We start from the raw sequence: 22406 nt of genomic DNA, 5'->3' as shown, positions 1-22406 counted from the left end.
TATTTGACTTAGGCCAAATAATAAACATTAGGAATATTTTATAACGAACATAAACCAAAATTTTTTACCTTAATTTAGAAAGGCCGTAACTTATTTTCTTTCAAAATCCAATTTTGAGAACAAAAGGCGATAGGTCACCAATTAAATACCTTATATGTACAATTACTATACGATTAGTTAAAGACTTGAGTGAAACCCCATTTTTTAAAACATTTGCAACTAAAGCTTTAAGTTTTCTTAGACTGTTTAACTATTTTTCAAAGAAAGAAAAACGTTAGATAGGTAATTTCTATATTAAAGTAACGATTTGCATACATATATACATACTTAGTAGTTGAATAGGTAATAAAATGCACATTAGCGTCGCTGAATGCGAACAAAAGCTCGTCGAAGCTCTGTATAGCTTTGACCCAACCGCAACAACTTCAGTGATCTCTACAGGTTATTCATAGTTAGAAGCGCAGCGACTGTGCACGCACACGCGGCCACAGCAAAGAGTACAATAGAAAACGACGAAGTAAAATATGTTGAACCTACAGCAAGTATTGCTCCTGAGTGTGGTATGCCTGGCATATGCTGAGGATTCGGATATTACCAAATTCATGAAACACCTGGAAGTAATACCAGACCTCATTGGAGAAGGACCAAAGGACTTTTTAAAAGTAAGCCAAAAAAAATATATATATATATACATATAGTACATGTTCCATTTATGTATGTATGTACACTTTTGTATTTTCCCAGGTGAGCTTCGACAGTGGCGTCTTCGCCGACAAAGGTGTGGAATTGACGCCCACACAAGTGAAAAATCAACCCAAAGTCGAATGGAAACCAGTATCGGCTGATACTTATTACACACTCATTATGACCGATCCGGATGCGCCTAGTCGTGCCAAGCCTGAGCTGCGTGAGTGGCATCACTGGTTGGTGGGCAACATACCCGGCAATGAGCTGGGAAAAGGTGAAGTCTTAACCGAATATGTTGGCTCTGGCGCACCAAAGGACACCGGACTGCACCGTTACGTTTTCTTGCTCTACAAACAACCAAAGAAATTAGAATTCAACGAAGCACGTCTAACAAATAAGAGTGCCAATGGTCGCGAGAAATTTTCTACTAAAAAATTTGCTGAGAAATATGGATTAGGCGTACCAGTTGCGGGCAATTTCTTCCAGGCCCAATACGATGACTATGTACCTGAATTGTATAAGCAATTAGGATTTTAATCAAATGCAGACCGCATATTTTGTGATACAGTTAATAAGCACGAATTCTTATACATATGAAGGTACATATTGATCGTAGAAAAAACTTGTTTCCAAAAAAAAAAACATAGATTTTAAAAACTTCATAAAATGAAATTTTCATACATGTTTTAGATTTATAAAGCACTTTAACTGTATTTAATTTTATTTTATGAAATTTTTATGAATTGTTAGTTTCCTGTTTTTCGTTTTTTTTTTGTTTGTTGTATGAAACAAATCAAGATGTTATGCAACTTTTAATGTTCACAATCTCGTTTACAACCAGACATACATACACAGATATTTATAAACAATTGTGCACGTTTGCATATATACTATATATGTATGTATGTATTTAAACGCACAACCTGTACCAAAGTAGTGCATAAATTAAAATTTGAATATTTATGAAAGTTAGTGTCGATGAAAGTGAAAATATAGATTCGCGTCAGCTGTGACCGGTTAGTTGGTTGCTGTCTGCACGCTGGCGAACGCGTAGTTAGTTGGCAAGGTCAACCAGACGGCCTGCTTAATTAAGAGGCAGCCATTAATGAACGAACAAGAGAATTGATTTAAATTATTACTATTAGACACTGTTTGAATGCACTAACAAATATTATAATATTATTTGCAAAACATACACATGTACTTACATATATTTATTTATGTATATTTATAAATTCACTGACAATTTGCAAAATATAATACATACATTCTACTATTGCATGAGCATTAACTAGGTGAAAAAAATTTATTTCATTTTATTTGGAAATACATACACTTGTGGTCAGCTGATTGAGTTAAATGACATCTTGACCAGTTTTGGCTATTTTTCTTTCGTTTATTTAATGTTTCTTATTTTTTTTGTTATGAAAGTCTAGACCATTATACATGTAACCAGGACTATATATGTAAATCCAAATTTTAAACTTTGTTCAAAAATTATAAAAACTTAAAAAACTTTACCAATTCGAAATTTGAAACTTTTTTCAGAATTTTCAGAAAAATTTCACCAATGCAGTTTTATAGCCCGATTTTAGTAGAACAAAGTGCTTGCTAAAGTATGCTCGAAAATTCCTTTAAATGGAAGAAAAAAATACTAAAAAATCAACGCGAATTTCTAGCGATTTGAAATTTACATTTTATCCTAATAAATTTGAATGAGCCATAAAACTGAAACCTAAAATTTTACTAAAAACTCGGTACAAAAATTTGAAATTTTTGGGTGTAATTGGTAAGGTTTGTTGAATTTTTGTACAAAGTTTGAAACGTGGATATACAGGGTGGTTATTATAAACATAATGAGCTAGAGGTTTTATAAAGAAAATAATATGAACATTAAATAAACATAAGAAAAATAGTCAGTCCAGGTCAAAATGTCACTTAATCAGCTGACAGCCAGGGTATATTATGTACTATGTAGTAACTCGTCGCTGAAGTCGATTTTTTTATTTAAAAACGCAACCTCGCGTGACAAAAATACGAATATTTTTGAAAATAATGATATATGTAGACAAAGGTAATTAAACGTTAGTACATAGTCATTTGTTTCAGTTTATGGTTTTAATTAAGTAAAAGTAAAAAGTTACAAAACAAAGTATCTATTACATTACGTTTGTATGGGAAAGTACTAACCACAGACAGAAACTTTTCTCCTTAACTATTCGCGTATGCTCGAAAAATAAAAAATAAATCGCCTGTTTGTACGGAAAAGCTCTAGTCTATCATGAATTTTAGTTACGCATACTTACTACGCATACTTACTTAATTATTAAATTTCAGCAAAAAATTATTTACGTTTGATTGCACTAATTTCATTGTCAATTAAAACAGCAAAAGTTTTAATAATACATTTATTTCAATCAAGTATAATGAATTTTAATGAAAATTGTTTCTACGGGACACACATGCACGTACACGACTCCCATGAATAATAGTTTAATAAATTCAGATGCTCACCACATTGATAAGGAAAAGTTGATGTTGAGTCTAACTCAACGGCCCGTCTCTACAGGTAAAAGTTTTTGCCTACCAACTGTCATTTTTATTGCCTGATATACATTTTATTAGAGGCAAAATTTGTGCGTGGGTATTTTTAATTTTGATAAAAAGAGTTGTAAGATGGCTATTTTTGCCGGATTTAATCACTTAAAAAATTTATAAAATTTCACATTCAAGTACATAATTGCAAATATTTTAAAATAAAATAGCAAAATTTTTGCTTTTATATTAAAATATCAATAACATTGCCGCCACGAAGTTATCGCGCAAATGAAAAGTAGTAAGTAGTAAATGCAGCAAATGCCAAAGTAACAAATTGCTGGCAATATTTATCAAGAGCTCTGATAACTATTGCTGTTTCTATTGGCAAAATTTTGCCTGATAACATTATCAAGATAGAAACTTTTGCCTATGGAGACAGCAAGTAAGGTATGACTTTTGTTTGTAACTTCACGCCCATTCATTGATATTTCGAAATTTCAAATACTCAGTTGTAAAACTTGTTTTGCTGTCCATAGATCAAAATGATAAATAACACTCCATGAATTAATGTTGTAGTGGTAAAAAAGACATGATTGCTTATATCCAAACAATATAGGATGGTTTCTCCAACTCAACTTAGTGTAGCCATTTTTAGAACTTAGTCAAGAATAAGCTTATTAAAGCGTAGGCTAATTTTTGGATTAGCCTAGATGGTGAAATTAAGTTGGAGAAACCAGCCATATGTCTATTAGAAACTAATGGAAAAAAGTAAGTGCGTTTGGGTCACATTGGAGAAGTGAAACTAACGTTACATAACCAATATGCATACATATGTACACACATATATACATACCCCTGCTTTTGCTTAAGGTTATATCTCTACCACTGTTCGTTCTAATTATATTTACTTTATTCTGTTTTCCTTTATCTTCATTTTTATCTTTATAGTCTATCGATAACAAAATCGGTAGTAACATCCAACAAACTATCGATACCAAAACCGATAAAAATTTCGATAGCAAAATCGATAATAATATTAGTAGCAAAATCAATTAGAAAATCGATAAAAATATCGATAACAAAATCGACAAAAATACCGATAACAAAATCGATAAATAATCGACAACAACATCGATAACAAAATCGATAAATAATCATTAAACAAATCGATAAATAATCCAAAACAAGCCCAATAAATAATAGATAACACAATCGCTGAAAAAATTGATATAAAACTTGATAACAAAATCGGTAACAAATTCGATAACAAAACGATAAATAATCGATAACAAAATGGATAAAATATTGACAACAAAATCGACGCCAATTTCGATAGCCAAGTCGCTATTAATATTAGTAGCAAATTCGATAAAGATATCGATAAAAGTATCGATAATATTGGACGAAAAAATCGATTAGAAAATTGATAAAAATATGACAACAAAATCGATAAATAATGGAAAAAAATCGGAAGCAAAAATCGATTAGAAAATCGATAAAAATATCGATAACAAAATCAATAAAAATATCAATAACAAGACGGATAACAAAATCGATAGCAAAGTCGATAACAAAATCGATAAATATTCGATAACAATATCCATAACTAAACCGATAAAAATGTCGATAATTATATCGATGAGTCCCGAGAATTCCGAAAATCCCTAAAATTCCCAAATAGTTCCCAGATTGAGCTTCAGAGTCTCCATCTATATCATTTTCTTTATAAATACTTTTATTTTAATCTTTCTTCCTCTATCTTCATCTATACTTTTATAGGTATCCTCATCCTCTTCATTTTCTTTATATTTATCCTTGTTTTTACTTTTATATTTATCATTTTTTCATCTACATATTCCCTTTCACCTTTGCCCTTATATTGGTCTTTTCCTAATTGTTATTCTTTAAGCTTTTATAAGCAAATTTTTATTAAATTAATACCATGTGCATACACTCAGGATATCATTTCCGTTGCACAATTTCCGTTGAATTTTCCAATTTACTCCCAACCAACCAACCGCCGCTAAAGAAGTTTCACTTCAAAAAAGTATGACTTAATAACTGGTCCCTATACGTATGTATGTAAACCCACTCAGAAAATATGTAAGCTCTTTAGGAAGTAATCCATGTTTTCTTTCAGCTTGAAGTACGAAAATTGTCATCATAACCAATGTGATCTATTAGTAAAGCACAAAATGAACAACTCCGATGACGCCTTACGTTGTAAGTTACAATATCTGGCGGCGGCTAAGTTATTTCCGAGTGCCGAACTATTCCGAGAGACTGCTATGCATTCTACTTACCTTACTCGGTAATACTTACATATGCATATTATAGCGGTCCAAAAAAGTTTGAAATATTAAACTCTCACCCCTAGGATTTTGTAAATGGAAAAAATAATACCTAAATTTCTTGTTTAAAAGAATTATATTTAGAACTGTCTCAAGGCCCATGAAGGTATCCATGTATTTTATATTTGGAAAAGTACTTTTTTCATAGAATGGTATAGAATTCTCAATAGTCAATACTTTTAGATCAGAAAACTCTGTTTTTCTTCAGGAAACTTCAATACCTAATTCTAAATATAATTTTTATAACAAAAAATACGAGTGTTCTTTTTTCCATTTAGAAAATTTTTAGGGTGTAAGAACTTAAGATTTTAAACTTTTTGTTCCCGCATGTATTTGTGGACCACTCTAATGTATATCTATACATATCTACATATATATATCGGATGGTACATATAGCGGTGACAGCTTTTTCCTGCTGAAAACCTTTAGATAAAGTCAGTATGATATCTAAACCTCCGAGAATGATTTTCGAATTTGGAAGCATTGGCTTCGTTGGCCCATTTCGCTAGACGCATGATAAACGAATTTTTGTGGCCGGAAATTGAATACTTGGACGACCTTTGATTTTAGCTGGATGGCGCGCTATGCACACCCTAGACACACCTGGCGGCCCATGCCACAATCGATCTTTCTCGCCGTCTCGACAATGTCAATTGACCGCATCAGAGCTGCTCTTTGACGCCGTTAGACTTTTTTGTCGGGGTACCGCAAAGAACCGATGTTACGCGAACAAACCATAACGATGCAGGCCCTTCAGGCGAATGTTGAGCAAAACCATCCGTCAGATAGAGCCTAAAACCATCACGCAGATCTGGGAAAACTGCAAGAGATGCGTCAAGGCAAAACCAACCGAAGCAGCTGCATTAAAGAAATCGTGTTCCATAAATAATAAACCATTAATATTCTGAAAAAATATATTTTTGTACATTTTTTTGATTTTTTTAAAAAGAAACCACTATAGTGACCACCCTGTACATATGTACGTATAAGCGCGCAAACGTCAAAACCCCGCTTCCTGCGTCGGTCTTGGCAGCGCTGAAAAAGCTCGTGTACACTTTAACAGCTGCTCACTTAACAGCGTGAGGGCCGTTTTTACGACTGCCTGTTAAAATTCGATGGCCGGTCTGTTTTATCGACAGCAACGAGCTTGGAGGGCACCCAAAGCTAATGGTTAACTTTAACTGGCAGTCGCAATGTAAACTATTTGACAACTTCACATCACAGATGGCCTTCAACTTTGCCCACTCAAAAGTTCATAAGCTTTAAGTTAGCGGGTGTGTCGTATCAGAGAACTTCCTAGTAACGATGAAAATCGATGGATAAATACATAAACACTTTGTGAATGGTCAAATTAAAAGTTACAGTAATTTTTATTAGGGGTCTTCATATAAAGTAAAAAAGGGATAAACTGCTTAAATTTATTTATTTATTTATTTCATTTTATCCGCTTCCTTTCATGAACGCACCTTGGTAAACATTTGTACAAAATTGTTTATTATTTACTTTATCTGGCTAGTTACGTTTCATTCTTACCTCGTCCATTATGCAAATTCTACCACCTAGCAAAATCTACCACCTAGCAACTTGCCAGAGTGGAATTTTGCTGAAATTGATGCGTTTGATATGAGTGATAAACTTTGGTGAAATAGATTTCCATACAAAGTTTGACAGTTCATTTATCAAGAGTTTATCACTTTTGATGAAGATCACTATTATGACATCGGAGCTGGATTTAATGTTACTCATATGCCATATCGCCCGTGGCAGTACTCGTACATGGCGTATGAGAACATCTTCCATGATAAAGTTTGAATTTTTTTCGTTTGCGATGCGAACTTAAAATGAAAATATCTAGGGAAAATTGCCTAATCCAGAAAAATGGTGTGCAGATCCGTAATCTACGACCCAATATTAATTACCTAGAGTTCCACATAAAATAAGCAAATTTAAGCAGATGAAGAAATATTTATCGCTCATTGATGACTACCAACGGATCAAAAAAGGTATTGCAGAATAATGATCAAATTTCTCGAATCAGGAAAAAAAATTCTGAAACCTAAATTCCCGTAACAAAGGACATTACATTTCGATATCAGTGGTTTAAGGATTAAGTATGTCCATCTTTATATAAACCAAAACAGACTAAAGCGAAATAATATTGATGCACCTTGATTGAACCCAGCTTTAGTGATTTGATTTGTTTAACGATATCTACGAGCCTAGTTGTTTGACTCAAAGTATCAAACCCGCTGCAAGAATTTGCTTCTCGTACCACTATTTGTGTGCAGCGGTAGCATTTCTATTCCACGAATCATTCCCCAACTTATGAAACTGCTTATTCCAACAGGGAAGAGGATTACGCCTAAGTGGTGGCCAAGGCGGAAAAATCGTATCCAAAATGTCACGAAAGGCAGACGTAATCCAAAAATCGAGTTCTGAAACTACTCCGTATGGTCAGTCCGTTTTTTTTTTTAAACTTTCATGAGCATGAAATTGTATTATAACTTTGGTCTGATATTTGTATGTACCAGAATAAGAAGAGATAGACCCATGAAAATGTATAATTATATGATCAGAACGTCGAGCTGTCTGTCTGTCTGTATGTCTTATCCGTCTATCCGTCTGTTTGTATGCAATCTAGTCTATATAGAGATATCAGACTGAAATTTGGTAAGTGAGTGTATTTTCATAACGTGTTAATCATTTGTAGGAACCGGAATCGGACCACTATAACATATCTACATATATGTATTTATATTCTATGAATATTAAAAAATGCTTTAGCTCACAAGCAACTAGCTTCAAGTAAAATTTTTTGGTGTCCATAAAAGGTATGCAGCGTTCGGCATAGCCAAAGACGGGAGTGCTCTCACTGGCTTAATTTCGCTTTGGTGCAGAGCATATAAAATCATCACTAACTTGAGATGCAATGTGTCTGAGATCCGAGAGCCAATTCCCACTCGTGACTATCCGATTTATAATTTGAAACTCGCCCGAGCGTTAGAGTGTCCGGACCTTACAACCCAGCCCTGGGTTCGTCCCCTACTCGAAGACAAGCCATCGGTCTGACCAAGTTTTCGCCTTATAGCAAGTCGACCGCACAGTGGAGCGGAAAAGTTGCTTATGATGATCACATTGAATCGTGTTAAACTGTTTTGCGATCGTATGACATTTATGGTCACCCCAAGAGCCGTAAATTTTCGAGAAATCTCCAAAAATTATAGTTATTTTATGCTTTCTAAAAAAATCTTTTTTAGAAAGAGTTTCGGTATGCCGCTTTGTAGCCCATTAATTTTGAGTACAATAAAGTGAAAGTTTCGATTTTCTTAAAAATTGCGTTGATTTTTAGCATTTTTTTAAGCGGGCCTTTCGAAACGTAAAAATAGATTTTTTCGCTCTACTCTAATAAGCACTCATTCATTTAAGGGTGGCTATTTGTGATTGACCCCTGCACAATTTAATCCTGGTGTGTCCACATGAAACTGTAATATTGGCATATCACAGTCATTGGACCAATCGGAGCACACGGAAGTCTGACTTTCTCAGTAGTCCAGCAAGTCGATGTAATCGGACATTCGCTGCACTTTTTCTCACTTGACGACTTTTAGTAACAACTGGACTCCAGCACCACTTCGCAGCTCATTTTTGTAGCAATACATATCTCGAATATGAACCAAATCGGATCATAAATACGATTTTTAGTAATAACTCGACCCCAGCGACACCTGGCGGCCAAATGTTTACCCTTTTTTGTCTTTTTTTTTGGTATAACAATTATATTCATCAATTTTATTGAGCTTCAGGCCGTGTCTAATGAAAAATGTTGTGGAAAAACAACAAATTTACATGCGGTAGAAGTTATAGCTCAAAGCATATCCTCAACAGACCTCTTTATTTAAACTCGCAATTGGCCTTAATCCCTGAGCTTAGTTCGCCATGTATACTGTTGTTGTTTTTCCCACGCTTTCATTTGGCCAAATCGACTACAATCAAGAGCAACGATTTTGTTGCTATTTACACTCAATCATGTAGTTATTGTTTTTGTTGGTTTGTGTTAAGATTATATTTGTAGAATATTTAACTTTATGGTGCGATTATCAGGGCTTCGGAGGAAAGGTTTTTTTCATCGCTCCACTCTAGCTCCGCTCTGGTATTTTCTTTCGCTCCGAGCTCCGCTTCCGCTTACAATAAAGAACTTGTTTAACCGTCCGACTCCGAAGGGCGATTGCATTTTTATGAGAAGCTCTCTTTCATGGCAGAAATACACTCGAAGGTTTGCCATTGCCTGCCGAAGGCGACCGCTATTGGAAAACAAAAACCTTTTTTGGTTTTTAGTTTTTGATATTGGGTTAGTGTTCCATATATAAATGTATGTATGTATATTTATGGATTGACATATGTACCCTTGTGGTGAGCTGATTAAGTTAATTGACATTTTGAACAGTTTTTACTATTTTGCTTTTGTTTATTAAATGTTTATATTTTTTTTATAAAAGTCTAGCATATTAGATAACCAGCATCAAATAAATCCACTTTTCAAACTTAAATTTTAGTAGGTTAAAGTGCAAATTTTCAGACGCTAGAAAATCGAGTTGATTTTTAAGTTTTTTTTTGTTGACGGTGCTACCCATTTTTTTCCATTTAAAAGTAATTGCACAACACAATTATTAAAAACCAACGCGTTTTGCTAGCGTCTCGAAGTTTTCACTTAACCCTTTTAAAAATACATTTACCGAATTTCAAGAAAATCGAAGGATTTTTTTTTTTTTTTGAAGAGATCGATCCCTGGCCTATTTACAATGCCAAGGTGGTTGCTGAAAGCTATTTATATAAAAATTTCATGAAAATGGGGCATGCCGTTTGTGCGATTACCTCTTACAAAAAAAGGAACTTCTCTTTACACAATTAGTATAGAGAAGTTTAGGAGTATATTTCGTGTCCCGTACATATTATACCCTGCTTAAAACTTATTGCAACATTTGGTTACCAAACTCTCAATGGGTTAAATAATTGGTGTTTATTTATAATTTTCCTACGATCACGTTTTTTTTTTTTTTGCAATTAGCAGCTTAGTTGGTAACCCCATTGAACTCCACTACACATAATCGATTAAAATATATATGTAAGTAGTAAGTAATTTAATAATTTCAATTTTATATTTTCCATATAGGTTAAGTAGCGCCTTTAATGACTAAGTAGCAATTATTGCTATACTATATAAACTGGTTTATTGTACGAATCGAAAAACACTTAAGTTAACAATTTCCTTTTGAGGCCTATAGAGATTAATTTGCTACCAAATGTATGACTTTTTATTTTTTTAGAACTTCTTTTGCTACTTAAGCGTGCGAATGCTTTCTATTTTTTTGACATTAAAATTTTTTTTCTTATTTTCACCCTCTTTATTAGTGTTATTTTACAATGTTTCATCATTGGTTTAGCGCTGAGGTGTATAATATCTCAACATACATACATACATATGTACATATGCACAAACTTAATTGCATACAAATGAACGTAAATAAATATTTTACTGCAAATATGAATTAAATTACATACTACGGTTTTATATATTCAGTTGTTTACAATAATTTTTTTTCATACATCCATACGAATATATGTACTTAATCTATTAGTTTGTTGAGTTCAATAATTAAATAAGTATTCAGTTTTAAGTAACTCGCTTGTATAGAAACATTAGATTTCCTATACGTTTTTCTTTGAAAGTTGTCATCCACACGTGTTTGCTCGTGAGCGTCCAAAGTCAATAGCCTGCAATGATATCGATACAAATTATTATACGGTTAATTGTATATACTATGTGCGTAGTAACTAGTTGCAATTTATACTGATACGAGTACTGTGTCGAAGGAAAACTTCTTGAAATTTCCAATTAAATTCATTGACAAGATATCCTTCACGTAATTAAATAATTAAAATTACATAATATTGTTTTTCCAACAAAATTGCTTGAAATTATTTTTTGTTTGTTTAAAAAACGCTCAAAAGTCTTTACAGGCACAGGTGCGGGTTTTTTGATAGTCGCAACACCCAAACTTTTCATCGCAGTTGCCATTTGACCCTTAGTTTTTCCGGCAAAGACATAATAAATTCTTACGGAGGACAGAATAAACCTAACAAAGCGTTTGAAAGACGTTTAGACAGCCAAACTTTCACCTTGACCCTCTCCAATAGGATGATCACTTGCAAGCTCGCAAAGTAGTGTTCAGCAGAGAACAAGGTAATACTGTCCAGAGAACTATGGTATGGTGGGAAAAGATATCGCCGACGAACTAGCTAAATAAGGATCTAGTGGGGCCGGATCGGCTGCATCGACTTGAGCTGTCCACAAAGACGGAATGCCGAATGTGCTTTGAAGATAACGAGGCGACTGCACACATTTCTCTAATGTTACCTTTTCTATACACTCAGATGCAGTTTGGAATCGGAACAGAGTATTTCATAATAATAGCACCGGGGGTTGATCCTGTAAGATTTTTCATTTAATCAGAATGCAACCTTCAAATCCTAAACTTTACTCCAGTTTTGTCTCTTTTGTTACTTTTTATACCATTCAGAAAACCTAAATGCGGTTCTTATTATCAGCAAGATTGCCCATCCCTACTTGGATAACTTGGTTATCTTAATTCGCGGTAAGTTCTAACCAACAATAAGCAAGGTGTTAAAATTGGCAGTGAGTAATATTTCTAAGTCGGAAGATAATATAAGCTTCTAAATATAGCTTACTGATCTTATTTGCCAGGCAAATATAGATACCTAACCTCCCAATGCAAAAAATGAATGGGATGGGGCTAATTTAAATAGTTCACCCGAGGTTAAATAATTAGGCATTATTCTACTCCAACCTAACATGTAGTGGAGGAGAGGTAGGTGAACGTCATTTACGGTATGTATCGGAGAGTCAAATGACCAACAACACTTATAGAGCTCAAAAATGGAAAAAAGCACTGGAGAATAGTAGCAATCCGAAAATAATTGTTCTGTCTATCGAAAGGATAACCAAAGGGCATGTTCTATCAAATGCTCCCTTTTGGTCACCAGTACTTACTGAATTATGAGTTTAACCACTCAGTAAGTCTCAAAAAAGAACAACTGAGCCCCCAAAATGGTTTTGGTCCCACGAGAGCAGATGCTGAGCCTTATCGCGCCATTTCATCGGTTCCCTTCGAAACCGCATTACCCTGCTTCCAGCAAAGTGTTATCGTCTTTCTTGCTGTCAAGAGTTTGGATGTGATCGTCCTATTGGACAAGTGGTGTGTGCTTGACGTCGTGAACAGATAACTAAGAAAGCGCCTTTCAACTAATTTTCAAGGTTTGCTCTGGTACATGCCGGCATTGTTGACACTTCAGCAAAACTCTGGTAAAGTTTAAGGCGGGATACATAAAAATCCTCACCTGTTCTTTCTGCCATACTTGAGCCGTCTGAGTATTAACATATCTGGGATCGAGGTGAGGTAGCCCCTTTTGTTCAGATTCACCATTCTGAGAGTCTTGCCTTCAATTATCTCACAATACAGTCTAAAAGTGCACCATGGATTTTTCCTAAATATCTGACTGACGCTTGTTATTAGGCTGTCGAAGCTCCTACTCCTACTTCAACGAAAATATGTACAGAGCGGAATCCATCCTCGAAGCGACTGCAAAGCCGCGTTTGGACAAATTATTCTAATTAATTATGTAACTTCGTACCGAGTAAATCTTTCAAGTTCATATAAATGTTTTTTTTTTTGTAATGCTCTTAGGCCTCAAACCAGGGAGCCGGACGCAATCATATCGTATATCCACACATATGCAACTACACAGTCTTCTACGGGCCCACATGGCTCGTGTAGCTTTACTTTGAATTTTTTCTATGTGCGAGTTCAAAGCCAGCCTTTTATCTAAGTGGAATCAAGATATTTGAGATTTTATGCAATTAAAAAATTTTTGGGTGACGCATGGAGCTGGTTGAGCATAATTTGGGATGCCACTAACTTATTACTAGACTGCTGATTTTTATGCAGAAAATGAATCCTAAAAATATGTTCTACTTAACTATAAGCCATACATTTTTTTATATTTTGCTTATAGTTATATGGTACATATTTTTAGGCTTCCTTTCCTGCACAAACATCCGCAGTCTACTTATTACTTTAGCAAGTTTTGTTATTTTACACTTGAGAAGTGCATGTGCATAATTTATTATGTGTATGAAATTTTTACACATGCGTTTTCGAACAGATTTTTATACCTGCATGTATGTATGTGCTTTGTTTCCGATATGGAACCAGTTGATTGCGGATGTATTATACTTTTAGGCACTAGGTGTTGTTGGTTGCCTAAACAGTTCTGTCTCTCCATGTGGGTAATATCTCCAACAATAAATAATTAAAAAGAAACACACTGCTCAGAGTACAAATAAAGTAAAAATATGCGCGCTTTTCTACGCAAAGAGCCGCACTCCGCTCGAATAGCAGCATTTACCCACCATTGGAATATATGTAAGTAAGTATACATTGAAAACAAGTCAATGCATATTAATACTTTTTGCAATTATTATTTTTTTGTTCCATCAATTAATTGTTACTTCCATTATCCATGCACGAGAGTTAAAGTGCTAATAACAATTGACTCGATTAAAGAAATTGGCATTGTTTAAGCAAAAAGCTGTTGAGTTTACAGGAAACATTAATCGCAATGCCGGTGAACTGAAAATTCCAGTAGGCTAGTAAGCACGTGTATTGCAGTATGTACTATTTAGGTAGATGCGATCCTAAACCGGTTGTTAGTTTGATTACAAATTCTTGGAATTGTGCTATGAAAACTGCATCCATAAACCCCGTGGGTCTTTAATATTTAGTTCAGTTGCATGCCAAGTTGGGACTATTTAAGACTTTTATCTATCGTTTTTCCTTTATCGTAATTTTTATCTTTATACTCTATCGATAACAAACCAAAATCCACTAAAATGTCGATAAAAAATTCGACAAAAATATCGATAAAAAGCCGAATAAAAAATCGATTAAAATATCGATAACAAAATCTGTAAAAATATCGATAATAAAATCGATAAAAAGGTCAATAATAAAATCGATAACAATATCGATAACAAAATCGACAAAACTATAGATAATAAATTCTATAAAAAATATCGAAAGCAAAATTTATAGCAAAATCGATATCAGTATCGATAAAAATATCGATAACAAAATCGTTAAAAATATCGATTACAAAATCGATAACAAAATCTTTACTTTCATTCTTGTATATGTCTTTTTCTAAGTGTTATTCTTTAACCTTTTATTAGAAAGTTTTTTTTTAACTATTACCATGTACATACATACAGTCAAGAAGCAATTGTTTCAGTCCCAACCATTTCCGTTGCACCATTTCCGTGTGCAATTTCCGTTGAATTTGTCAATTTACTCCCAACCAAAACAACCACCGGTAAAGAAGTTTCACTTCAAACACTTTCTTTTGTTTTATTTTTTCATGTTGTTCAGGAAATGGGACTGTCTTACGGTACATCTTAAATAGGCAGTTTGCAACTGTACACTAATAATGTCGAGTTTTTTGACAGATATCCCATTGAAAATGATGTCAAAATGCTGCAATTACTTTATACTATAACTATGGGCCAATATACATATTTATTGTACATCTAAATACTAATCAATTAAAACCCAAATTACTGGTATAATTGAAGTACAATAATTACACTTAGTATGCGCAAGTCAAGAGAAATGAGCGAACTATGTATGTGGAGGAGTTCGGCAATCATTGATTGTAGGCCAGATCGAGTAATTTACAAACCTGCGTTTAAAGAACCAGAACTGATTGCCGAACACCCCACCGGGTATGAATATCAATTTCCCGGCTGAAAAACAAAAGAAATTGCCCGAGCTGAATACCTTTGTTCTAAGCTATTTAACGTGGCGGCGTGGATTTAATAATGTTCATGCATAAAATTTTCGCAAAATATGGTCAGATAAACGTATGCCTGCCAACTGTACTTTAAATGTGCTTTCCCCAGTCCACAAAAAAGGCGATCTAACAGAGTCAGGATCGACGTTCTAAGCATAGGGTACAAGATCTTATATTTCAAGGATATTCAAGGATAAAATTATAAAAGGGCATTTTCTCGGCACTCATCCCTTACGCACGAAAAAATGGTGATCTGTTTTAACTTTACAGAATCTTCTCTTTAATTTGATACCCATACTGGTTCTTTAAGAACATTGCACTGAATTTTTTAAATCATTTTTTGAAGTACTCATAAAAATCCTGACGTCAGAGAGAAAAATTAAGAACGCAATTTTAGTCTATTGGCCCTTGGCTTCGCGAATATATTGATTTGTTTTTTTTTTTTTGTGTGTAAAATTGCCTGGTGAAAGGTATTATTATTGAGCTACACACTTATAAAAAAAGATATTAAATATACAAAAGGAAATATAGTCAAAACCGGTCAACATAAGGCATTTCTATTATTGCCACCAGTGTAAATTTCGGGAGTTAAAAAATACCGGGATTACCTTTCCTAGTCCAGACCCATCTTTGTACTACTCGTTCTATGGCAAAACTTGGTTTTTTGATTTGCGCTCATCCAATACAGCCTACAAAAATTAAAATTAGATGAAACATAATTTTTTTAAAACACAACGCTAATTAGAAAATTGTAAGTTCCATAAGCGTACCTAAATATAAAATTACAAGAAAAACCTCACCTGTAACACCGAGTGTTTCAATTGTGTCTCCGAATCGCTGGATTCCCGCTGCGTACTCGAAGTGAGCGTAGGATTTCGACGTAAATTTTGCGATTGTTGAGCTCGTCGATAATTGAGAGAACCAGTGGATTTCTTTCGAAACAATATCGACTAAATGATATAAGTAAAACAATTAGTACATGCATGTATATACATATATATGCACATATCTATGCGTGTTTATAAGCAAACAAATGTGTATGTAGATATTAAGCAATCAATGGCCAAGTGAATATACACACATATGTACATATGTATAGTACATAAGGGGCATTCTCTGAGTCTTGCAAAGCCTTTACATGGTGCACAGATTGCACGTATTGCACCGCAAAAACCGGTTTTCGTATGGGACAGCTTTGCAAACCCTGCAATCCCTGTAACGTGCAAAGGCTTGGCAAGACTCTGAGAATACACCCATAGTAAACAGAGCCGATTAACTTACTCACCTTGAAAGCCTGCCGAAACTTGTTGCTCATCAGGTTGTACAATAGCGGGTTGATGCATGTCGACAAGTAATAAAGTACACCAGAGACATATGTCATAACGGTGTATATCACCACATGATGATTCTTATCGTCGGCAGAACCCGCGCCACCAGCTCCACTCTCACTGCTGCCACCCATTACAGCCGTGCCGTAAACGGCGATGAGCCTTTGTGCATGAAACGGTGCCCAACACAAGAAGAAGCATATGACAACGGCCACTGGAAAGAAGAGCAAAATTAATAGCATGCACTAATAATACTGAATGAAATACATACATATTTACATATACGTATGTAATAGGGATGTTATTTTTCGCTTTTGACGATCCCGCGATTTTCGTGATCTCGTTATCACAATCCCGAAATGCGGGGATTAGTCCCTGGATTTAGATTATTATTATTTTTCAACAACTTAAATTGTAAAAAATTCTTCAATATTGTTTGAGAAGCTCTCCCTCCAATAAAATAAATGGGTTTGAAACTTACTTTTTTATTTAAAGTGAAAATTATTTTATAAGTATAAAAAACAAAGCTCGAGGCGAAAAAATTTAAATCAAGAAATATATTTTGTGGTTGAAAGAATTTCATATATATATGTATACTAGTGGTAGAAATAAAAGAAACGCCTTATTTCGACCAGTTTTGTCTATATTTTTTTTGTTCATTTAATGTTTAAATTTTTTTTATAAATGTCTACCTCATTATATGTATGTACATATAACACCGTGCAAGTGTCAAATTTGCACCCAAAAAATAAATATATTCGCGAATCCATGGGCCAAATATGGTAAAGCTCCGTTTTTAGTTTTTCTCCCTTCCTTATGAAATGTGGTCAAAAATAGAATTATGGACGGATTTAAATGAAAATTTGCATCGTAGTAAAATTGAGGACGCTAAATTCAAAAATGCAATTTGCTTTTGGATAACTTTCATACTTTCACTTTAAATGCAATTTGAAGTTGAAAATTTGGGCTCTGGTAGCATTTACATAGGTATGTACATATAAAGTGTGTACTCGTATTGAGCGGTCAAAGGGACAAAATATCCACAGAAGTACGAGAACGCAAAATTTGCAAAAACTTGCAACCTTCGAAACAGCTGATCACTACCAGAGTTGCCACAAGTGATTCATTTGGTAATTTATTTTCTGCTTGGTATATTTTCCTCCGATTTGGCATTTTATACAATGGAATAGTTATGGATAAGAAAAACCTTTTTAAAATACAAATTAGTTTTAAAAATATAACTTTTTCATTTCAACAATCAAGCTACCAAAACCGGCAACTTCAGCCAAAAACATTTCAGCATGCTGCATTTTAATCTATTTTTGTATATTTATTGGAAAATTATGGTACAAATGAAAAATGGCATACGGTAATCATAGTTAGCACACACTAAAGTAAACAAACTGGAGATGTATAGTAAATTGACGAAAAATAAACCAGCAAACGTTGTCCTTAATAAATTTACTTTAACTCAAAAAGGTAAAAATTTTCGAGCAGAAATTTGCAGCTCTCTATCACAATTTTCAATTCTCGAATTTGCTCTCCCAATTTCCCCTACTTTGCAAGTTTTTTGGGTACGAGAACGCAAAACAAGTAAAAGTTTTCTAAAACTTTTGATAGTTTTGGATACGAGTACACTTCTATAGTTCGTTCTTTTTTCAAAAGTGAGGTGTCACGTAAGAGGGTTGCCACATGTTTAAAAAATCAAATTCACTTTAATTAAAGGAATAATGTAACTGAAATGTGTGTGAAAAAATTGGACATATTAAGCAAGAAATAAGTGAAGAGCGAAAATATACCTGAGTTAATTTAAGGGCCCAGTAATTGAAAAGGAATGTAATCAGAACAAATCACTGATTGACAATGTAATGATTGATTGTAATAAAAAAAAAAAACAAATACGATGTCGTAAACCTTTGGATTGACACAATTATTATTTTAGTTTAACTAAATTTGACTTTACACAAAGGTGGCAACCCTCTTCACAATATTTGCAAGCTAAAACTTTCTTAAACATCTTTGGTCTGACTTCCATATGGTGATACCTTTCTATTTCAATCCTCTACATGTAGTTAAGAAATATGTAAACCCTTTTCATGCATTCATCCCTTGATAACTCAGTTAACTTATTTAAAAAAAATTATCTAATTTTTTAACAGGTGGCAACTCTTAAATAAAAAAATTTACCTATATTGTCTACAGGTCAAGCCTTTTAATCTGGCACATCATTTTTGAAAATAGAAGGAATCGTGTAGATCTGATGGCACTGACAAAAAAAAAATGATTTCATGCATTACCAAAAAACGCATTACTTATAAAAGTGCCAAAAATGAGCGGGTTTTTATTTCCTCTTTCGAAAGCTAAGAGCCTTTCAATAAAATAATACAAGATAACATATGTATATATGTATATATTTATTTATTCATTCTACTAGAACACACCATTTTTTTTAGTTTTGATTAAAAAATTGTTTTTCTGTTGTTGTTTCGAGTTTCAGAATTCATTTTAAAGAACTTTGTAATTTCAAAGGTATCATTAGTTCCAAAAATGTATTAAAAAATTCAGTGCAATGTAGAATAAAAATATGAGTACCAAATGAAAGAGGAAATTTCTTTAGAATTTAAGGAATTAAAATCTTTTAGATTCAAAAGGACAAATAGGTAATTTTTTAAGCTGATATAGGTAGAAGGACGAAATTCCAGGATGTTATGGAGTTTATATAAGTCCTTAACATATAAATTTTTTATAAATGAATATTGCAAAATTTCAAGGATATTCAAGAATAAAATTTTAAAAAGTTACTCACCCACCCTTATGCACCAAAAAATTGAATCTATTTAAATTCTACAGAATTTTCTCTTTAATTTGATATCCATACTTTTTCTCCAAGCACATTTCACTGAATTTTTTAAATTATGTTTGGCCGATGGTGTCGCGAATATATTGATTTTTTATGTGTTAAAATTGACTAACGCACGGTGTTATATGTATAATGAGCTAGATATTTATAAAAAAAATATTAATTATTAAATAAAAAAGGAATATAGCCATCACTGGTCAATAAAAGAGTTTTTATTATGGCCACCAGTGCAAAGCACAAATCCCGAAAATCTCGCGATCATCTACCAAGAATCTCGGGATTTTTGGGACCTAAAACTTTCCTAGTATATTCATATGTTAATGAAATAAATACGTACATATATGTACATGTGTAATTAAAGCAAATAAATAAGTAAGAGCAGCGTAAGGAGTAAGTGGGAATAATCGAGGCAGTCTGGTTTAACTTTTTTTGTAAACGTCATTTGAGGATATAAAGTTCATTTTAAGTTAATATTAAGGTATTATTGAATCGCCTCTAAAACCACTTTAAGCCACGTAAAAACAAAAACGTAATCTTGCATCCGTTGAACTTGTCGTCTAGTGGATTTTCTTGTTTGTGCTATTTTATAGTATCCCGCATTAATTTTACATATTCTTAGAAATCCTTTGGTCAATGTTTATGTTTCCCCATATGGAGGAAAGACTCTATCTAACAAAAGATTTTGAATACTCACTATGAGAGTAGTTATTTCGGGAGTATAACATTTTTTGCGGCACCCTGTAAAAAATAGGTAAATCGGGGTTTTCCTATAACTCCTTTATTATATGTCCGATTTGGGTCCTCCACCCAACCTTATCGGATAAAATTTCGAAGACATACCTACCAAACGAATAAACAAAATTATAAGAGAAGAATAAAATAAATATGTTCGGTTATGTTCAAAATGAAAATCCACCTAAGCATTTTTCAAGTTTTGTAACCCTTATGGTAGAACTGCTAAACAATTTTTTGTGCGGCAACTGCGTGTGTTAGCCTATTAAATTAAGAACCTATCATAACGTCGAGTATCAATCCTAAGCCAAGATTTTGAGTGTCAATTCGAAATTTTGAGTATGTATGCAGCTATTGTCGTGTCGGCTAGACTTATGACTCGTCCAATCCTTAAAAAAGTTTATTCAAAAACTTTGTTAACCGACTCAAAAAAAGGAGAAGGTTATCAATTCGTCGGAATATTTTTTTTTATTTTTTTTTTACGTATGTTACTGCATAACTTTGGACCACGTCAACCGATTTCGATAATTCCAATTTCTATCGGAAAGGTGTTGCCCCATTTAATTTGGTTTAGATCCGATCATTGGCTCATAAAGAAATTAACGGTACTATGTATTAAACTTTTATATAAGAATCGAAATCGTTGATATTTGTTTCTTAAAAATTACTTGTTTTTAATTTCATTTTCCTGTTTATTTGAAAAAAGATAAATTATATAATCTGTTTTCTGTTTTTCTACAGTACTTTCAGTTTAAAGGAAACCTTTTTCAAATTAAATGTAACCTTTTTCAGATTCAATGCCACTTTATTCAAATTAAATTAAACTTTTTTCAAATTAAATGAAACATTCTTAAAAGGAAGTTTCATTTAATTTTAATAAAGTTTCATTGAATCTGGAAAAGGTTTCATTTAATTTGAAAACGGTTTAATTTAAACTGAAAATGCTATAGATTAGGTCACCATCCCAAAATATTTTCATTTTTATTAAACAAAAAAATGCAAATTTAACAAGGATAAAATTAAAAAAATTACAAATATTTTGTAACCTTTTTTTCTTTATATTAAAGCCTGTTTTTTGGCCAAAAAGTCCAGCTACCAACGATAAAAATCGATGGGTAAATAAACTAGTTTTGAATGGTCAAATGATAAAGTGCAATAATTTGTTGATGGAATAGGAACAGGAAATAATGTTACTCATACGCCCTATCGCCACTGGGCGTACTCGTGCATGGCATATGCGTAATATTTTCTATGTTAAAGTTTGTTTTTTTTTTCATTGGCAGTGCAAACTGAAAATGAAAACATATTGGGGAAAATCAACTGATCCATAAAAACAGCAAACAAATCTATAATCTACGACACAACATTAAGATATTGAAATTAGGTAAAAAAAAACTATATTTGACATGTTTGGGTTTTATTGTTCAAAAATTTTAGCCATGGGAGCCAAACCGGACGCCAGTTCAGAGTTCCTATGAACAAGCTTTTTTTTCTTTAAGTGACTCAAACCACTGAATTGAACTGCATTGATTTTAATAGCTGCAAACTCCGCTATATACCTAATGCAAAATTCGTGCCCCTGTAGACTAATCCGCGCCTTAGTACTCGCTTTAGAGATAAGTCGCAAAAATGTTTGCCGGGTAGTTAAACATGTTTTTTTTTTCTAATTTATATTTACTATATTCAATTGCCATATCAAATATGTACTCGAGTAGTTCGAGTGCACAAATTAAAAAACACACCTAATACCACACATTTTGCTGTGATACGCACATTAATAAATGTATACATAACTATATACATACATATATGTGAAGCAAAAAAGTGAATAGTAATTATGATATAATTTTCATAGGGGATAGAGTCCAATTACCAATTCTCGCTGCTCAGTTTTCTTTGTAAAGGTGACGGCGCCTTTTTAAATATATAGACACAATCAAGCGATGTTTATTGATACAAATACTTTGTGCACAAATGTATGCATAA

At 33.3% G+C, this 22406-nt stretch overlaps 2 protein-coding genes across 2 annotated transcripts in view; one reads left to right on the top strand and one right to left on the bottom strand.

Annotated features, from left to right (window-relative positions):
* The first annotated feature begins 388 nt into the window (after positions 1-388).
* Positions 389-1979, top strand: LOC118738397 (protein D3-like). Its single transcript, XM_036469322.1, has 2 exons — positions 389-662; positions 745-1979. Exons 1-2 carry the CDS (start codon positions 525-527, stop codon positions 1222-1224), a joined length of 618 nt encoding a protein of 205 aa, XP_036325215.1. The 5' UTR covers positions 389-524; the 3' UTR covers positions 1225-1979.
* An 8386-nt stretch (positions 1980-10365) lies between these two features.
* Positions 10366-22406, bottom strand: part of LOC118737050 (pyrokinin-1 receptor) — a 21385-nt gene continuing 9344 nt past the window's right edge. The window contains exons 2-5 of the mRNA XM_036467295.1: positions 16786-17042; positions 16301-16450; positions 16109-16189; positions 10366-11348 (exon numbers count right to left, since the gene is read on the bottom strand). Coding sequence (XP_036323188.1) covers positions 16145-16189; positions 16301-16450; positions 16786-17042 — 452 coding nt within the window. The 3' untranslated portion in view covers positions 10366-11348; positions 16109-16144. The remainder of the gene's footprint in view (positions 11349-16108; positions 16190-16300; positions 16451-16785; positions 17043-22406) is intronic.

This window comes from Rhagoletis pomonella, unplaced genomic scaffold, assembly GCF_013731165.1.
Source record: "Rhagoletis pomonella isolate Grant_MI unplaced genomic scaffold, Rhpom_1.0 Rhpom_scaffold_00004, whole genome shotgun sequence".
In the NCBI taxonomy this organism is placed as follows: domain Eukaryota; kingdom Metazoa; phylum Arthropoda; class Insecta; order Diptera; family Tephritidae; genus Rhagoletis; species Rhagoletis pomonella.
Note: the sequence above shows the minus strand (reverse complement) of the source record. Positions and strands in the feature narration are given on the sequence as shown.

Bases quoted from the DNA above. Each gene is read 5' to 3' on its own strand.
- LOC118738397 (XM_036469322.1), top strand. From the start codon at position 525: ATGTTGAACCTACAGCAAGTATTGCTCCTGAGTGTGGTATGCCTGGCA. The intron at 663-744 runs GTAAGCCAAAAA...GTATTTTCCCAG, and splicing joins GACCAAAGGACTTTTTAAAA to GTGAGCTTCGACAGTGGCGT.